The sequence below is a fragment of the Tamandua tetradactyla genome, chromosome 21, assembly GCF_023851605.1.
Source record: "Tamandua tetradactyla isolate mTamTet1 chromosome 21, mTamTet1.pri, whole genome shotgun sequence".
Classification (NCBI taxonomy): domain Eukaryota; kingdom Metazoa; phylum Chordata; class Mammalia; order Pilosa; family Myrmecophagidae; genus Tamandua; species Tamandua tetradactyla.
This window is the reverse complement of record NC_135347.1, coordinates 56,629,973-56,648,428: the sequence shown is the minus strand read 5'-3', so window position 1 is coordinate 56,648,428 and position 18,456 is coordinate 56,629,973. Positions and strand designations below refer to the sequence as shown.

At 40.1% G+C, this 18,456-nt stretch overlaps 1 protein-coding gene across 2 annotated transcripts in view; it reads left to right on the top strand.

Annotated features, from left to right (window-relative positions):
• The first annotated feature begins 2,314 nt into the window (after positions 1–2,314).
• Positions 2,315–18,456, top strand: part of ANKDD1B (ankyrin repeat and death domain containing 1B) — a 75,789-nt gene continuing 59,647 nt past the window's right edge. The window contains exon 1 of one of the 2 annotated variants that reach the window (XM_077139409.1): positions 2,315–2,495. In XM_077139409.1, the coding sequence (XP_076995524.1) occupies positions 2,315–2,495 (181 nt within the window). Of the gene's footprint in view, positions 2,496–2,592; positions 3,226–18,456 lie in introns of those variants that run through there. The other variant, XM_077139410.1, reaches the window with a different exon arrangement.

Here is an 18,456-nt window from a genome sequence, read left to right as displayed (position 1 = left end):
GTGGTTTTTCCTGTTAATTATAGCTGAATTCTAGCTGATACAGGATGTAAAGATTATTAAAACATCTTTGTCCTCAAGGAATGAACAGCTATCCCAGGTAACAGTTTCCATTCAGTATGGCAAGGGTTATAATAGGTGAATATACATAGTGAGAATCTAGGGAGAGACACGAGAAATCACGAAAGGTGTTTTTAAAAGAGAAAGTGTCCTTAAACAGGCCCTGGATTTAAAGGTTTACTTCAGAATAGAGCATTTTCCCCTAGCCCAGACCTTAACCTTCTTTTAGGGGAGAAGCTAAAGTTTTTGGGATGGGTGGACAGTTATTCTTCATCTGGCTGAGTTGTAGCTCATATTTGTTCAGCAGATACTGAGGGCCTGCTGTGTACCTGGTACTGTTTTAGGCCCTGCAGAGCAGCAAGGAACAAAAGTTAGAAAAACATTTGTCTTTATGAAGCGTACGTCTCAGAGCGGGGACACCAAACAAGTACAGGGCATCACTTCAGTGACAAGTGCTACAAAGGGAAAAGATGACAGAAGAGGAGTGAAGGTACGGGGCACTGTTTCAGATGGTGTGATAAGAGAAGGCCTCTCTGAAGGAAGGATAGTTGAGCTGAGAACTTGAAAGAACATTAAATAACCTGGAGAGCAGAAGTGGGGTAGGCGAGGCTGTTCTAGGCAGTGAGAAATGGAAGGTTAATGGCGCTGAAGCAAGAAACACTAGAGGACCCACAAGAATGGGGAAGAGTTGCAGGTCCTGAGGTCAGAAAGGTGGAAGAGTAAGATGTGGGGCCATCTTGATGTATTGCTGCATTTAGGATTAACCTGGTGGTTGAAAATTAATTTGCTGTTTTCATAGCATCTTTTCCAGCCCTGTTTTAGTGTTCTCCAGAGAACCAACAGGAAATACATACATGTGTATATAAGATTTATTTTAGGGAAGTGGCTTACAAGATTGAGGAGGCTGGTGATTTCAAAATCTGTTTGGCAGTCCCTAAGCTGGAAATTCGAACAAGAGTTGATGTTACCGTCTTGAGGCAGAATTTCTTCTCTGGGAAACAGTTTTTTGCCCTGAAAGCCTTCAGAGGTCCACCCACATTACTAAGTCAAAATTACAGTAGACTATTAATCACATCTACAGAACACCTTCACAGTATCCAGGCAGTGTTTGGCCAAATAACCATACACCATAACCTGGCTCGATTGACTTATAACTCTCAAGCTCTCAACAAAACTGAAGTCCAACCAAGACTTAACATTCACATAATCCACTGCTTTGGGGTTTTTGCCTCATCTGCTAGAATAGAGTACTACCATAGTACTATAAGAAAATGCAGTATAAAATGATGATGCATTTTCTCTTGTCATTGAGAGAATTAACTAAATTTCTTTGTTTAGAATTTGAAAATGTGACATGAATTACTTGGATACACAGTTGGGATTTTTCCGTAGTTGTCTACAACTACAGCCATTGTTAGTAGTCTGGCACTGTTTCCCCTGATTCTTTTTAGTGTATATTTTCTGATTTTTAAAATTTAGCTGTAAACATATTGTATATGCATAAAATTTTGTATCTTGTTTTCCCATTTAGATGTTACAAATACGTTCCGTATTACTACATAGTTATCACGTCCCTTTTGTAAATATTAGGCCAATTGCACTTTTAAAGAAAAGTTTGAAGTTGTATGTGGTGTTCTGAATACAATGAAAACATTTTGGCATATATTTGTATTTTCATTGATAAAACATTGTTTTGAGAACACTGAAATTTCATAACATTAAATGAAACTTTTTTTTTTTAGAAGAATAGAATATTTGAATACCAGATTTTCTGTCTTATTTGAAGTTTGTATTTTAGGGTTAGAATTTGTTTTACTTGCTCCGGTATAATTTCATTTTTAAAACAGAATCAGCCAGGAAATACTATAATTGCATGATACAAGAAATTAAGAGAATCGGATTTTATTTAAAAGAAAAATCTGGATGCCCATTTAGAACTGATTTACTATTCACGTTCCTATAATGTTGGCTACAAATTCAACCTCCGCATGTCTCAAAGTTGTACAAAGAATTGGTGGAGTATGAGCTGGTAGATTTCTCAGGATATTTTAGATAAAACCAACCCATAGGGCCAGCACACCACACCTGAGGTCGGGATTCCCCCAGGCGGGCCCAAGCTGGGGCAGGGCTGGAAAACCAGGGTCAGGTTGGGTGAGGGTGAGGGTGGGGGTGCGCACGCCCGGAACTGCGCAGGCGCCCTCTGCGCTCCCGGCCGGGTCCCCGGCTCGCGCCTAGCTGGCGGCTGTGCGCGCGCTGGATGGGTCCGGCCGGGCGCGCCCGGGGCCGTGGGGCGGCGGTGAGACGGCTGCTCTTGCCGGCGGTCGCGGCGGCGAAGGGGCTTGGGGAGGACCTGAGGGTCGCGGCGACCGCGGGCAGGCGGGCCGTAGACGGGGTCCTGAAGCAGGAGGGCGCAGGAGAGGCGGCGGCGCACGATCTCTGTGAGTCCCGGGCCAGCGGGGGATTCCGCGGCGCAGCGCGGGCGGGCGGCGGCGTGGGGCTTCGGGAAGCGTTCCGTGCAGCGCCTCCGGCCTCGGGGAGCGGAAAGTTGTGCAGAGACCCGGCCCTGGGGTTCCCAGGCACATCCCAAGGCCTCTCTGACTGCTGCACCTATGTTGGGTAGTTTTCCACTTTGGAATCCACGCCCACCCAAGTCTGGGGTCACCTGTCCCCCTGTACTGCGGATGAAAGTCAAGTCTTTACTTTCTAATTTAAGGAAGAGGATTTTAAAATAAATGTTGAAGCCCTTTTGCAAATAAAGAAAGAGTTTCGTGTGCCTTATCTCATATCCTGACTCATGCACGGATTTATTGTGTGACTTTGAACAAGTCACTTCACCTTTCTGTACTTGGAATGGATCATCTGTGCCTTGGGAATACATTTGTAGCACATAAACTGAGGCACTCTGTTGCCTCTGAGGAAACTGAGAATGAAGTCCGTTAACAACGCAAACCAGCTGAGTCTGCTGGCTAGGTTGGCTCACTTCCTGAAGACCATCCTAGAGCAGGGCACCAATTTCTTAATAAAATGCAATTGGTTTTCTCATTCATTCGTTCTAGAAATACTCTTCAGTGCTTACTATTTGCTCATTGTTCTAGATGTGGAGTACAGAGAGAACAAGACAACCTCTGCTGTCTGCGTGTGTTGGAGGGTTAATAGACAATGAAACAAGTAAGCAAATAAATGAATAAGATAATTTGAGGGAGGTCATTCTAAGTGGTGTGAAGGCCAAGGACGAGAGAAGGATTTAGATTTGGTGGTCAAGGAAAATAGGACATTTGAGCCAATACTTGAATGATAGGAAGGTACCAACCTTGGAAAGTTCAGGAGGAAGAGCATTACAAACAGGAACAGCAAATGCAAGGCAGAAATGAAATTGATGTATTCTAGAAACAGGAAGACGACCAGCGTGGCTGGAGCACAAGGAGTGAAGGGAATACATGAGTTGGGAGGTAGGCAGAATCACTTCATCAAAGCCTGGAGGTCCTAATAAAGAAGCTCGAGTTCCTTCAGATTGCAGTGAGAAGCCTCAACTTTAGAAAGGGTTTATGTTTTTGAAAGAACACTCTGCAGTGTGGAGATAACTTAAGAAAACATTGTTTTGAGTTTAATTTACCAAATTTCATACACAAAAATTGGAAGGGGGAAACTGACCACTTTGCAATGAACGCTGAAATTTCATAACATTAAATGAAACTTTTTTTTTAAGTTCTCAAGAAGAATATAGAATATTTGAATACCAGATTTTCTGTCTTATTTGAAGCTTATATTTTAGAGTTAGAATTTTTTTTACTTGCTCCAGTATAATTTCAATTTTTAAAAAAGAATCAGCCAGGAAATATTATAATTGCATGATAGAAAGGCAAGAAAGGGAGCACAGAGAGTCAGATAAAGTTTGGGAGGAGTTGTGGCAGCATTAGGGGTGGCTTAGGACATGGTGGAAGGGAAAGTGGACTAATTTGGGATATATTTTAGGGATGTAAGTCACCAGTTTTGCTGTTGAATTGGATGAGAAAAAGAGAGCTATCCAGGGTAGTCCTCTTCTTGGGTAACTGAAAGGACTGAGATGGGAAAGAAGGAGAAACGGGATTTTTGTTTTTAATCTGGAGAACGGACGTGGAATCAAGGTCCCTAAGAATTCAGGCTACGTTACATTTGAGCAGCTTATTAAACACCAAATGGAATGGCAGATAGGCAGTTGGATAAGATGACTGGGGTTAAGTGGGGAGGGTAGAGGTATAACTTTAAGAATCATTAGCATATATAGCAGGTGATATCTCAAGGCATAGGATTGACCAGTCTAACTGACTGGTTAGAGTGGAGGGGAGAAAAGGGTCGAGGTTAAGCCCTGGGACACTGTTCAGCGTTTGGACCGAGACATAAGCACCAGCCAAGAAGTCTAAGGAGTGGCCAGGGAGGTAGGAAGAAAACCAAAAGGGCATGTGTATTCATTTTCTGTGGCTGCTGTAATGACGCACCATGAACTGGATGGCTTCAAAACCACAGAAATGTGTGGTCTCGCAGTTCTGGAAGCTAGAATTCTGGAATCAAGGGGCTGGCAGAGCCATGCGCTCCATGAGACCTGTAGGGGAGTATCCTTCCTTGCTTCTTCCTAGTCACATTCCAGGGTACTAGGTGTTAGGATTGCAACGTAACTTTTGGGGCCACTCCACAACAGTGTGGCATCACAAAGGCAAGCGCAGAGAGTGCTTCAAGATGGAGTGTGTGGGCAGCAATGCGTCAGCACCTGTGACGGTTCAGTAGGATGAAGTCTGAGATGTGTCTGGTAGATTTGGCAATGAGGTGGTCATTTCAGTGGCATGCTGGGATTGAATGCTTGCAAGGTCTGGGCTGGGAGAGTGTAGAGGCAACAGCACTGAGCTCGGAGTCAGGACAGCTGAGTTCTGCCACAAACTAACTTTGTAACGGTGATCAGGTCCATCTCTCTGGACCTCAGTTACCTCATCGGCAATATGGACATATGGAGTAGAGTCATGGCTGGTGCTCCTTCCAGCAGGAACACCTTAGGTTCTGCGTGAGACAAGCAAATCAGGAGAAAATTCCAACTACTCTCTTTTATCACTCTTTGCTTTGCTCAGGAATGGTGAATTTACTCTGGGACAGTCGTTTTCTGACTTGGGACCCTTTACAGTTGACAGAGGTTCTGGGGACTGAGAAAATTCCCTATGTCTAAAAACAAACCAGACAATCCCACACACTTTCTCTGTGCTGCTCAAGCTTCCTGTAGTCAAGGCCGTTTTCCCTACAACCCTTCCTAGCTCAGCATTTTGCACTGAGTTACACTCAGTAAATATTTGCATAATGGCATTGTTTCTGAATCACCCTCCAGTCATTTCCTTTGCATTTTTCTTATCTAATTCTGAAGTCAGCTATGACTAAGACATATAGTTGCCTCCCAAATACCTATTTTCCCTTTCTTCCATCGCAAAGAACCCCTACTTTTAAGCTGGACAAAAGGCAATCTGGAAATCTGCATTTCCCAGCTCTTCTCTTGTAGCCAATTGTAACTATGTGATTAAATTCCAGTCAAAGGGATAGAATCAAAAGTTAGTATGTACAGATAATGAGGGCAAGATGGTGGCACAGTGAGGTGCGGAATTTAGTTTGTCCTCCAGAGTAGCTAGTAAGTAGGCAGGAACAGTACAGAACAACTGCTGGGAGAGCATCAGTGACCGGACACACAGCGTACACCAGTCTGGACCAGGTGGAATGGCTGAGACCCTGCACAGAACTATAAGTCTCCCAAGCTGCAGAGGCTGGTGCCCCACCCCCATGGGCATGGCAGGCTGGTTCCCTGAGGGGAGAGAAAATAGCCTTACTAGTAGCAAAAACTTAGCTCAACCAACCTCCTGTTGTGGAATTGACAAATTTTGATAACTGAAAACAGGCCCCCAGCATGGAGAAAGCTGCAATAAGCGCTAAAGAAACTAGAAACGTTTGCACCTACAGAGAGGGTACAGGGCTTATAGGGGAAAAAAGACCCAATCAACCAGAGGCTCTTTGAGTTGGACAGCACAACACACTAGAAAAGGGCTGGACCCCATGAAAAGGGGGCACATAAAGCCTGGAAATACATAGAGCCACGTACAAAGTCAAACTCTTGATTGGCAAACCCAAGGAGCAAGGGGGTCCAGCTCTGTAAAGGCTTTTTTGCTTTATTTTTACTAACTAAACAGCTTATTAGCTAGAACTGCAAGCACTCTCAGGCTTTGGCACTGCCCAAGGCAAGGGCACAACTAAGGCATGTCTGAGAGAAAAAGTAACTAGTCAGGTGAAAGGGATTAATTCCTTAAAAATCACATCTTCCTCAAGAAGAGTCAGGGGCAAGGGGGTCCCAGTTCAAGTGGAATCCCTCCTTCAAGGAATTCAGGCCCCAGGGACTGGAAAACAGAAGCAGTCAAAGCCAGATTACTGCCTCACTTCTGTCTCAGTCATGCCCTTGGCAGGGAGAGTCTGCTAATATTAAAGGCACCACATCACTTTAAGCTGGTGGGAAGCTGGGCAGGACAGGAAAAGCACAGAGTCTAGAGGTTTCACTGGAAAATCTGACAACCTGCTGGGTCTTACCCTCAGTGAAATTGATGCACGCTACTCTCTCCTCCTGAGACGTGGGCCTATCAGGTCTGGGAAAACCTGATGGGGTCAGTAATATCTGGTACCTCCTCAATAAGAAGTCTCCGTATATGCAGGTCAATAAATAGAAAAACAAGAACTGAAAAATTCTGATCAAACAGAACCAATGCTAGAGATCTACAATAAGTTCAACTGAATGTCAAAGAACAGATGGAGAACAAAGCCATCCAGCAAGAGCACCCTAGGTAAAAGAGTGAAAACAATCTCCAAAATAAACTAATTAAAGAAATCAAATGCCCAGACACCAGCAAAAAATAATGAGTCATACTAGGAAAATCAAAGATATGGCCCAGTCAAAGGTACAAACCAACAGTTCAAATGAGATAGAGGAATTGAAACAACAAATTCCAGATGTTCAAACAGATGTGCAAAATCTCATTGAAAATCAAATCAATGAGTTAAGGAAGGATATAAAGACATTGTGCAAACACAAAGAGCTCAGATTTTTTGAAAAACAAATTGCAGAACTTCCGGGAATAAAAGGCACAGTAGAAGAGATGAAAAAAAAACACAAAATAATAGAAACCTACAACAACAGATTTGAAGAGGCAAAAGAAATGATTAGGGAACGAGAGAACAGGACATCTGAAATCCAACACACAAAAGAAAATGTAGGGAAAAGGATGGGAAAAAATGAGCAGGTTCTCAGAGAATTGAATAACAACATGAAGCATATGAATATATGTGTTGTGGGTGTCCCAGAAGGAGAAGAGAATGGAAAAAGGGAAGAAAGACTAATGGCAGAAATAATCACTGAAAATTTCCCATCTCTTATGAAAGACATAAAATTACAGATCCAAGATGTGCAGCGTACCCCAAACAGAAGAAATCCAAATAGACATACTCCAAGACACTTACTAATCAGACTGTCAGATGTCAAAGAGAAAGAGAGAATTTTGAAAGCAGCAAGAGAAAAGCAATCCATCACATACAAGGGAAGCCCAGTAAGACTATGTGTGGATTTCTCAGCAGAAACCATGGAGGCAAGAAGGCAGTGGTGTGATATTTTAAAGATTCTAAAAGAGAAGAACTGCCAACCAAGAATTCTGTATGCAGCAAAAATTATCCTTCAAAAATGAGGGGGAAATTAAAATATTTTCAGACAAACAATCACTGTGAGAATTTGTGACTAAGAGACTGGTTCTGCAAGAAATACTAAAGGGAGCACTACAGGCAGATAAGAAAAGGCAGGAGAGAGAGGTCTGGAGAAGAATGTAGAAATGAAGAATATCAGTAAAGGTAAAAAGAAAAAATGTAGATATGATATATAAAATCCAAAAGGTAAGATGGTAGAAGAAACGCTAAATGTTAAAGTATTAAATTCCCCAATCAAAAGACATAGACAGGCAGAATGGATTAAAAAACAGGAACCATCTATAGACTGTCTACAGGAAACTCATTTTATTTTTTTAAATTATTTATTTATTTATTAATTAAAAAAATGAACAACAAACAAAAATATTAACATATCATTCCATTCTACATATACAATCAGCAATTCTCAATATCATCACATAGTTGCATATTCATCATTCCTTAGAACATTTGCATCGATTTAGAAAAAGAAATAAAAAGACAACAGAAAAAGAAATAAAACGTTAACAGAGAAAAAAAAAAAAGATTAATAGAAAAAAAAAAAAAGATTATACATACCATACCCCTTACCCCTCACTTTCATTTATCACTAGCATTTCGAACTAAATTATTTTAACATTTGTTCCCCCTATTATTTATTTTTATTCCATATGTTCTACTCTTCTGTTGATATGGTAGATAAAAGGAGCATCAGACACAGGGTTTTCACAATCACAGATTCACATTGTGAAAGCTATATCATTGTTCAATCATCATCAAGAAACATGGCTACTGGAACACAGCTCTACAGTTTCAGGCAGTTCCCTCCAGCCTCTCCACTACATCTTGAACAACAAGGTGATATCTCCTTAATGCGTAAGAATACCCTCTGGGATAACCTCTCGACTCTGTTTGGAATCTCTCAGCCATTGACACTTTGTCTCATTTCACTCTTCCCCCTTTTGGTCAAGAAGGTTTTCTCAATCTCTTGATGTTAATTCTCAGCTCATTCTAGGGTTTTTCTCTGACCCTTGATGCTGAGTCTCAGCTCATACTAGGGTTTTTCTCAATCCCTTGATGCTGAGTCTCAGCTCATTCCAGGATCTCTGTCCCACGTGGCCAGGAAGGTCCACACCCCTGGGAGTCATGTCCCACGCAGAGAGGGGGAGGGTGGTGAGACTGCTCGTCATGTTGGCTGGAGAGAGAGGCCACATCTGAGCAACAAAAGAGGCTCTCTTGGGGGTGACTCTTAGGCCTAGATTTTAAGTAGACTTGACCTATCCTTTGTGGAGTTAAGTTTCATATGAACAAACCCAAAGACTGGGGGCTCAGCCTATAGCTTTGGTTGTCCACACTGCTTGTGAGAATATCAAGAATTCAACTTGGGGAAGTTGAATTTCTCCCCGTTCTCACCATTCCCTGAAGGGGGCTTTGCAAATACTTTTCCACTCACTGATCGAATCACTGTGGATTCATCAGGGCATCACTCTGGACAAACCAACAAAATCTCATGTCCTACCTGAGATTCCAAGTACTTATGGCATCAGGAGACTCATTTTAGACCCAAAGACAAAAAATAGGTTGAAAGTGAAAGTTTGGGAAAAGATATTTCATGCAAGCAACAATCAGAAAAGAGCAGGAGTAGCTATACTAATATCCAACAAATTAGACTTCAATGTAAAACAATTAAAAGAGACACTATATTAACAGAGAAGGACAGTACATGTTAATAAAAAGAACAATTCTACAAGAAGACATAACAAACATAGATATTTATGCACCGGGCCATAGTGCTTGAAAATACATGAGGCAAACACTGACAACACTAAAGGGAGAAATACACACCTCTACCATAATACTTGGAGACTTCAATTCCCCCCTCTCATCAATAGATAGAACATCTAGACAGAAGAACAGTAAGGAAACAGATAATTTGAATCATACAATAAATGAACTAGACTTAATAGACATTTACAGAAGATTACACTCCACAAAGCAGGATATACATTTTTCTCAAGTGCTTATGGATCATTTGAAGTATAGACTATATGCTGGGTCACAAAGCAAGCTTCAAAAAATTCAAAAAGATTGAAATAATACAAAACACTTACTCAGATCATGAATGAAATTGGAAATCAATAAATGGCAGAAAATTCACAAATATATGGGGGCTAAACAACACACTGTTTAAACAACCAGTGTGTCAAGGAAGAAATTAAGGAAATAATCAGTAAATATCTCAAGGCAAATGGAAATGAAAACATAACATTTCAAAATTTATGGGATGCAGCAAAGGCAGTGCTAAGAGGGAAATTTATTGTGTTAAATGCCTATATTAAAAAAGAAAAAGAGCAAAACTCGAGGACTTAACTGTTCACTTGGAAAACCTAGAGAAAGAGCAGCAAACTAACCCTAAAGCAAAGAAAAGGGATGAAATAATGAAGATTAGAGCAGAAATAAATGAAATTTGGGAATATGAAAATGATCAAGACAATCAATAAAGCCAGAAGTTGCTTCCTTGAGAAAATCAATAAAATTGATGGACCCTTAGCTAGGTAGACAAAAAGAAAAAGAGAGAAGATGCAAATAAATAAAATCAGAAATGGAAGAGGAGATGTAACCACTGACCCTATAGAAATAAATGAGAGGATACTATGAACAGCTAGATGCTAATGCTCTCAGGCTATGACCAACTATATGCTACATGCTAATAAACTAGACAATGTAGATGAAATGGACAACTTCCTAGAAAGGCATGAACAACCAACATTGACTTGAGAAGAAATAGACGACCTCAACAAACCAATCACTAGTAAAGAGATTGAATCAGCCATCAAGAATCTCCCAAAAAAGAAAAGTCCAGGACCAGATGGCTTCACATGTGAATTCTACCAAGCATTCAAGAAAAATTTCCTACCAATACTGCTCAAACTCTTCAAAAAAATTGAAGAGGAGAAAAAGCTACTGACTCAATCTATGAAGCCAATATCACCCTCATACCAAAGCCAGACAAAGATATACAAGAAAAGAAAATTACAGACCAATGTCTCTAATGAATATAGATGCAAAAATCCTCAACTTGCAAATCGAATCCAGCAGCACATTAAAAGAATCATATACCATGACCAAGTGGGATTTATTCCAGGTATGTAAGGATGGCTCACCATAAGAAAATCAATCAATGTAATACACCATATCAACAAATCAAAACAGAAAACCCACAGGATCATCTCAAGTGATGCAGAAAAGGCATTTGGCAAAATTCAACACCCTTTCTTGTTGAAAACACTTCAAAGGATAGGAATAGAAGGGAACTTCCTCAACATGATAAAGGGAATATAGGAAAAACCCACAGCAAACATCATCCTCAATGGGGAAAGACTGAAAGCTTTCCCTCAAAGACCAGAAACAAGACAAGGATGTCCACTGTCACCATTGTTATTCAACATTGTGCTGGAAGTCCTAGTCAGAGCACTTAGCCAAGAAAAAGAAATAAAAGGCAGACAAATTGGAAAAGAAAAAGTAAAACTCTATTTGCAGATGGTATGATACTATATGTTCAAAATCCTGAAAAATCCACAGCAAAGCCACTAGAGCTAATAAATGAGTACAGCAAAGTGGCAGAGTATAAGATCAGTACCCCAAAATCAGCAGTGTTTCTATACACTAGTATTGGGCAATCTGAGGAGGAAATCAAGAAAAAAATTCCATTAACAGTAGCAACCAAAAGAATCAAGTATGTAGAAAATTTAACTAAAGATACAAAAGACCTAAACGCAGAAAAGTACAAGAAATTGCCAAAAGAAATCATGGGAGATCTAAATAAATGGAAGGGCATACCTCATTCCTTGATTAGAAGACTAAATATAGTTAAGATGTTGATTCTACCTAAATTGATTTATAGATTCAATGCAATATCAATTAAAATCACAAAAACTTTCTTTGCAGAAATAGAAAAATGAATAACCAAATTTATTTGAAAGGACAGAATACCCCAAAGAGCTACAAATATCTTGAGAAAGAAAAACGAAGTGGGAAGTCTCACATTACCTGACTTTAAAGCATATTATGAAGATACAGTGGTCAAAACAGCATGGTACTGGCATAAAGACAGTTACACTGACCAATGTAATCAAATGGAGTGTTCAGATATAGACCCTCTCATCTATGGACAATTGATCTTTGATCAGGCAGTCAAACCAGTTCACCTGGGACTGAACAGCCTCTTCAACAAATGGTAATTGGAGAAGTGGATATCCATATGCAAAAGAATGAGAAAGGGTCCACATCTCACTCCCTATACAAAAATTAACTCAAAATGGATCAAAGACATTAGAGCTCAGACCATAAAATTTTTAGAAGAAAATGAAGAGAAATACCTACAAAACTTGTAAGAGGAGGTGGTTTCCTAGATCTTACACCTAAAACATAAGCATTGAAGACAGAAATAGATAAATGGGAAATCCTCAAAATTAAACACTTTTGTACATCAAAGAAATTTGTCAGGAAAGTCAAAAGGCAGTGTACACAATAGGAGACAATATTTGGAAACCACTTATCAGATAAGGGTTTAGTATCCAGAATACATTAAGAGATTCTTTAACTAAATAGCAAAAAAACAAACAACCCAATTTAAAAATGGGCAAAAGACATGAACAGACACTTCTCAGGAGAGGAAACACAAATGGCTAAAAGGTACATGAAAAGAGGCGCAACTTCCCTGGCTATTAGGGAAATGCAAATCAAAACCACAATGAGATATCATCTCACACCCATGAGAACGGCCATTATCAATAAAACAGAAAATGACAAGTACTGGAAAGGATGTGGAGAAAGAGGCACACTTATCCACTGTTGTTGGGAATGTCAAATGGTGCAACCACTGTGGAAGGCAGTGTGGTGGTTCCTCAGGAAGCTAAGTATAGAATTGCCATATGATCCGGAAAAATCATTGCTAGATATCTATTCAGAGGACATGAGGACAAGGACACAAACATACATTTGCACACCAATGTTATAGCAGCATTGTTTACAATTGTCAAGAGATGGAAATAGCCCAAATGTCCATCAGTGGATGAGTGACTAAACAAGCTGTGGTATATATATATGATGTAATATTATGCAGCTGTAAGACAGAATAAAGTTATGAAGTATGTAATAACATGGATGGACCTTGAGGACATTATGCTGAATGAAAATAGCCAGAAGCAAAAGGGAAAATACTGTATGGTCTCACTAATATGAACTAACATTAATGAGTGAACTTTGAGAGTTGGAGGTAAGAATATAGGTTTTCAGGAGATAGAAATAGGGTAAAGATTGAGCAGTTGGTGCTGAGGGAATACAGATTGTGCAATACAGATTGATTGTAAAAATTCAGAAATAGATAGCACAATACTACCTGATTATAGCACAGTAATATAAGTACACTGAATGAAGCTGAATGTGAGTATGATAGAGGGCGAAGGGCTGGGGACACATATGAAACCAGAAGGAAAGGTAGAAGCTAAAGACTGACATGGTATAATTTAGGAATGCCTAGAATGTTCAGTGATGGTAATTAAATATACAAATTTAAAAATGTGTTTGCATGAGAGATAACACATGAATGTCAGTATTGCAGGGTGTTGAAAATGGACAGTATATTGGAGAAAGTACAATCAATATGAGCTAGGGTCTAGGGTCAAAAGTAACATTGGAAGATGATTCCACTGAATGTAACAAAGGCATTATGCCAAAACTATATGTCACAGGCAGGGGGATTGGGAAAGGAATATGGATTCTTTGTGGAAGAAAAGGAAATGTCTTCAGATATCGTGGTGAAGGCATGTCTATGTACTTAGACTGGATTGTATGATGTGTGAATAAAACTGTTTTAAAACGAGCAGAGAGAAACAAGTGCTAGAGAAGGCAGAGAGAGAGGTGTACTATTCACTGTTGGTAGGGAACTGAGGGGTGCAGCCCCTTGGAGGGCAGTGTGGTGGTTCCACAGGAGGTAGGGGTGGCGTTGCCATAGGATCCTGCAACCCTGTTGCTCAGTGTATACCAGGAGGAGCTGAGTGTGGGGACACGAATGAACGTTTGCAGACGGGAGTTTCTGACGGCAGTGTTCGTGATCCACAATGAATGGAGGGGGCCGAAGGATACAACGACTGAGGGATGGAAGGGGGAACTGTGGTGTGTACATGCAACGGAATACTGAGTGACCACAAGAAGGAATGAAGTTGTGAGGCCTCCTACTAGATGAATGAATCTTAAGAGCTGTATGTTGAATGAAATGTCAGAAACAAAAAGACAAATGCTATCATGCCTCAATCATGTGGACTAACTATAATGTAAAAACCCAGTGAACTGAGGTGGAGGGCATGGGTTATCAGGTTGGGGCTTACTGTAAAGGGTCCTATATTGTAAGCTCTTACAGCAGTCACATATATTCAGGAGGTGTAACTATTAATTCTAAATTTTGAGATACTGAGCTGTTTGTATATAACATGGCCTTTCTCAGAAATTTTAGGTCTTTATGTGACATCTGAGACTCAGAGTTAGAGCTCTGAAGCTATGAAATTCAACAATATCCCGTACAGGAACTGTTTACAAAGTTGAAAAACTAATCAGACATTTAGTAGAGATGTGAATAAAGCTGATCTGGATAGGATTAAGATATATCAGAATACAGGGTAAAGGATGATACTGTCCATGTTTTAAAACTTCAACTTCTGTGTGAGACTGAAGGGACAGATGTTTATTTGGTGCAAAATTTACATTTTGGGTAGTGCATTTCCTAATTTAACTTGTATGGTTCAGTTTAGTTAACACCATAAGTACATGGAATCTTGAATAGGGCATGAGATTTTGCTGGTTTGTCCAGGTTAGTGTGATCCCCCAATAAATCCTAGAGAGATTTGTTCCATGAATAAAGAAGTATTTGCAAAGTCCCCTTGGGGAACTGGGGAGAAAGGGAACAATGTTCAACTTCCCCATCTGGAGAATTTCTGATATTCTCACAAGCATTTGGGACAACCATATTAATAGGCCAAGCCCTCGATCTTGGGGTTTGCCCCTATGAAACTTATTCCTGTAAAGGCTAGACTAAGCTACTTAAACTCAGGCATAAGAGTCACCCCCAGAGAACCTCTTTTATTGCTCAGATGCAGCCTCTCTCTCTAAGCCCACATGGCAAGTGAACTCACTGCCCTCCCCCTCTGTGTGGAACGTGACTCCCAGGGGTGTAAACCTCCCTGGCAATGTGGAACCGAAATCCAAGGATGAGATGGGACCTGACACCAAGGGATTGAGAAAACCTTCTTGACCAAAAGAAGGAAGAGAGAAATGAGACAAAATAAAGTGTCAATGGCTGACAGATTTCAAACAGAGTTGAGAGGTTATCCTTGAGGTCATTCTTAGGCATTATATAGATATTCCCCTTTTTAGTTCATGGTATTTTAGAGAGGCTGGAAGGAAGTACCTCCAACTGTAGGAACTAGAGAGCTGTGTTCCAGTAGCCTTGATTCTTGAAGATGATTATATAATGATATAGCTTTTACAATGTGACTGTGTGATTGTGAAAACCTTGTGTCTGTTGCTCCTTTTATCTAGAGTATGGACAAAGAAGTTTTTAAAAAAAAGGCTAAAAAATGAATAAATAATAGGGGCAGATAAAGTTGGGTAGATTGAAATATGTAGGTCAATGAGAGAGGGAGGGGTTAAGGTATATGGTATGTAAAAGTTCTTTTTTTTCCTTTTTATTTCATTTTCTGGAGTGATGCAAATGTTCTAAAGTTGATCATGGTGATGAATACACAACTATGTGATGATATTGTGAGCCATTGGTTGTATACTGTGGTTGGACTGTAAAGTCACAATAAAAATATTTTTAAAAAAGAATAAAGCAGAGAAGACCATTCAACAAATGAGTATGACTGCTGAATCATTTCATTGGTATTTCTTTTGGTCTCCAATGCCTTAGAGCAGCTAGAAGGAAGAACCTAAAATTGTGGAACAAAAACCCATACCAAACTCTGAAATCTTTTACTTGTCACAATATACATTGAAATTTATTGCTTTTTTGTATATGTGTTGTAGTTCGTAATTAAAAAATGTTTTACAAAAAAGTTAGTGTGTACAGTTGGGGGGAAGTATCATTAAGGAGGACGTATATTCCCACCCTGCTCCTTCCTTCCTCCTGATGGCTGGCATTCAGCCCTGATGGGGGTGCCGTGAGCTATTTGGTGCTTTGGGGATGAAAGTTAAGTGTGATGGAGCAACGAGATGGCAGGAACCTGGCCCCGGGGTCTGTGGAGTGACTTGGACTCATAGCGTCCATGCTTTTTAATTGACAAGAGAAAGAAATCTGCATCATCTTTAAGCCCCTAGTATTGTGAGTTTTTTGTTCCTTGCAGTTAAACTTAATTATCCATCCTCTTTCTCCACGTCAGGGAGGGTGGCTCGTTTTGTCCTCTCCAACGCCTTAACTCAGTATGTGCTTAATAAAGTAAAGAAGTTTCTCCTCAAGCCAAATGAGGATAGTAGCATCTGTCACCAACTATTTCCCAGGTATCATGAAGTTAAATAGTGCTCTGAGGGTTTCATGAAAATATGCTTGCGTGAGTGGTTGTTAATAAAGAAGTAGAAATCATACATCTTGTGGTTTAAAAAAGAGATATTATTATTTTGTTTTCAATATTTCCTGCACGTTTCTTGTTCCTGTATATTTCCAAAACAATATTTAAGGGCACTTGCAATAAAACACATACACCAAAGGCATTTAAATAAAAGTAAAAAACCATATATGATCATTTATTGAACAATTGCTGTGTACCAAGCACCATTCTAACTGCTTTATATGTATTCATTTACTTCTCCTAATAATTACTTGAGTTAGATACTATAACCCCCAATTTATAGACGTGGAAAATGGGACCCAGAGAAGTTAAGTAACCAGCCCAAAGGCGTACAGCTAGTAAGTGACAGAGCTGGGACTGGAATCCAGGCAGCCTGGCGGAAGCACTGAGCAGTCTCTTTAGGAAGCAGGAAGCCAGGCAGGCAGCAAGTTGACATGAGGGCAAGGAAGAAAAACAACAACACTATGTTTTGTGTTCTTTTCCTTCTCCCTGTTCCCCGGTGATATTGTGGTGGGTCATCTGGTTTCTGTACTCGGCTCGCATCAAATAATATGGCTTGAAAAATAGCAGGAAATTCTGTGCTCCAGAGTTCCCTGAGCTTTGCTATGAAAACTAGTGGAAAAGCAGAGAAGTTGCAGTGAGGATAGACGAAAGGTCAGGTGGACACATACTGGGAGCCTCAAAGACCTGTTACTTGATCACAGTATTTTCCTCTGAATAAGATAAGATGTTATGGGAGACGGCTGTGATTGAATTTAAACTAAATTTAGCTCCTCCATGCTAACTTGGATGGGAGGGCAAAAGAAGAACACGGTGATTTGCTTGGCACTGGATTAACATTTTCGTGAGAAGTAGGAAAGACTTTTCTGTCTTCTGGGCTGCCTCTGAGGAGCGCCCGTGGCTGAGCCCGCAGCGACCTCCTGGCCTGGAAGTGAAAGGCAGATTTGCAAACTGGTTCCAGGCAGAATCCGACACTCAGGTGTGGTGTGTTGGCTCACAGAATGGTTTTTAAGAATTTAGTTGCTAATGTTTAAAATGAGGAGAAATCACTCAAAAATCTGGATTTTCAGTTTCCTCTTATTTTTAAATCAATATGCATGCGATAAAATTGACCTTTTTGGTTTACAGTTTTATTAATTTTAAATCATGTAGAGAGTCATGTAACCACCACCGAAATTGGAATACAGGACAGTTCTGTCTCCTTAGAAGTCCCTTTGGTTACAAATTTGTAGTCCTGTCCCCCCACCCACCCCAAGAAATCATCTGTGCTCCATCACTCAAGTGTTGTCTTTTCAAGAATGTCATGTAAATGGGATGAGACAGTGTGTAACCTTTTGAGATTGACATCTTTCACTCAAGCTTCAGGCGTTTAGGGTTTTCCCAGTGGTGGTGAGCCTCAGGAGTCTCTTTTTTCTCAGTCCTGCGTGACATTCCATTTTATGGGTAGAGTGTATCTGTTAATCCGTTCACCAGTTGAAGACACTTCTGTTCTTTGCCATTTTTGGTGACTATGAGTAGAGCTGCTACACACATTTGTGTGCCTGTTTTTATGGTAGCGAAAGCTTCATTTCTTTAGGGTAAATATTTAGGGGTGGGATTGCCAAATCCTATGGTGTACGTGTGACTTTATAAGAAACTGCCAAACTATTTTCCAGAGTGCTTACACCATTGTGCATTCCCACCAGTAATGTGTAAGATTTCCTGCCTGAACTTACTATTGTAATATTTTATTTTAGTCCTTCTAATTGGTGTGTATTGACATTTCATCATGATTTTACTTTTCCCTAGTGGCTAATGATGCTGAACATCATCATTTGCCATATATATATATATTCCCTTTGGTTCCTCTTTGGTCTATTCAAGTCTTTTCCTTATTTTTGAAATTATGTTGTTTGTTTTCTTTCTGTTGAGTTTTGAGAGTTCTTTATGTATTCTGACAAATGACAAATCATTTTCACATATATTCTCCCAGTCTGTGTCTTGCCTTTTGATCCTCTTGACAGCGGTTTTCATAGAGTAAAAAGTTTTAAGTTTTTATGAAGTCCAGTTTAAT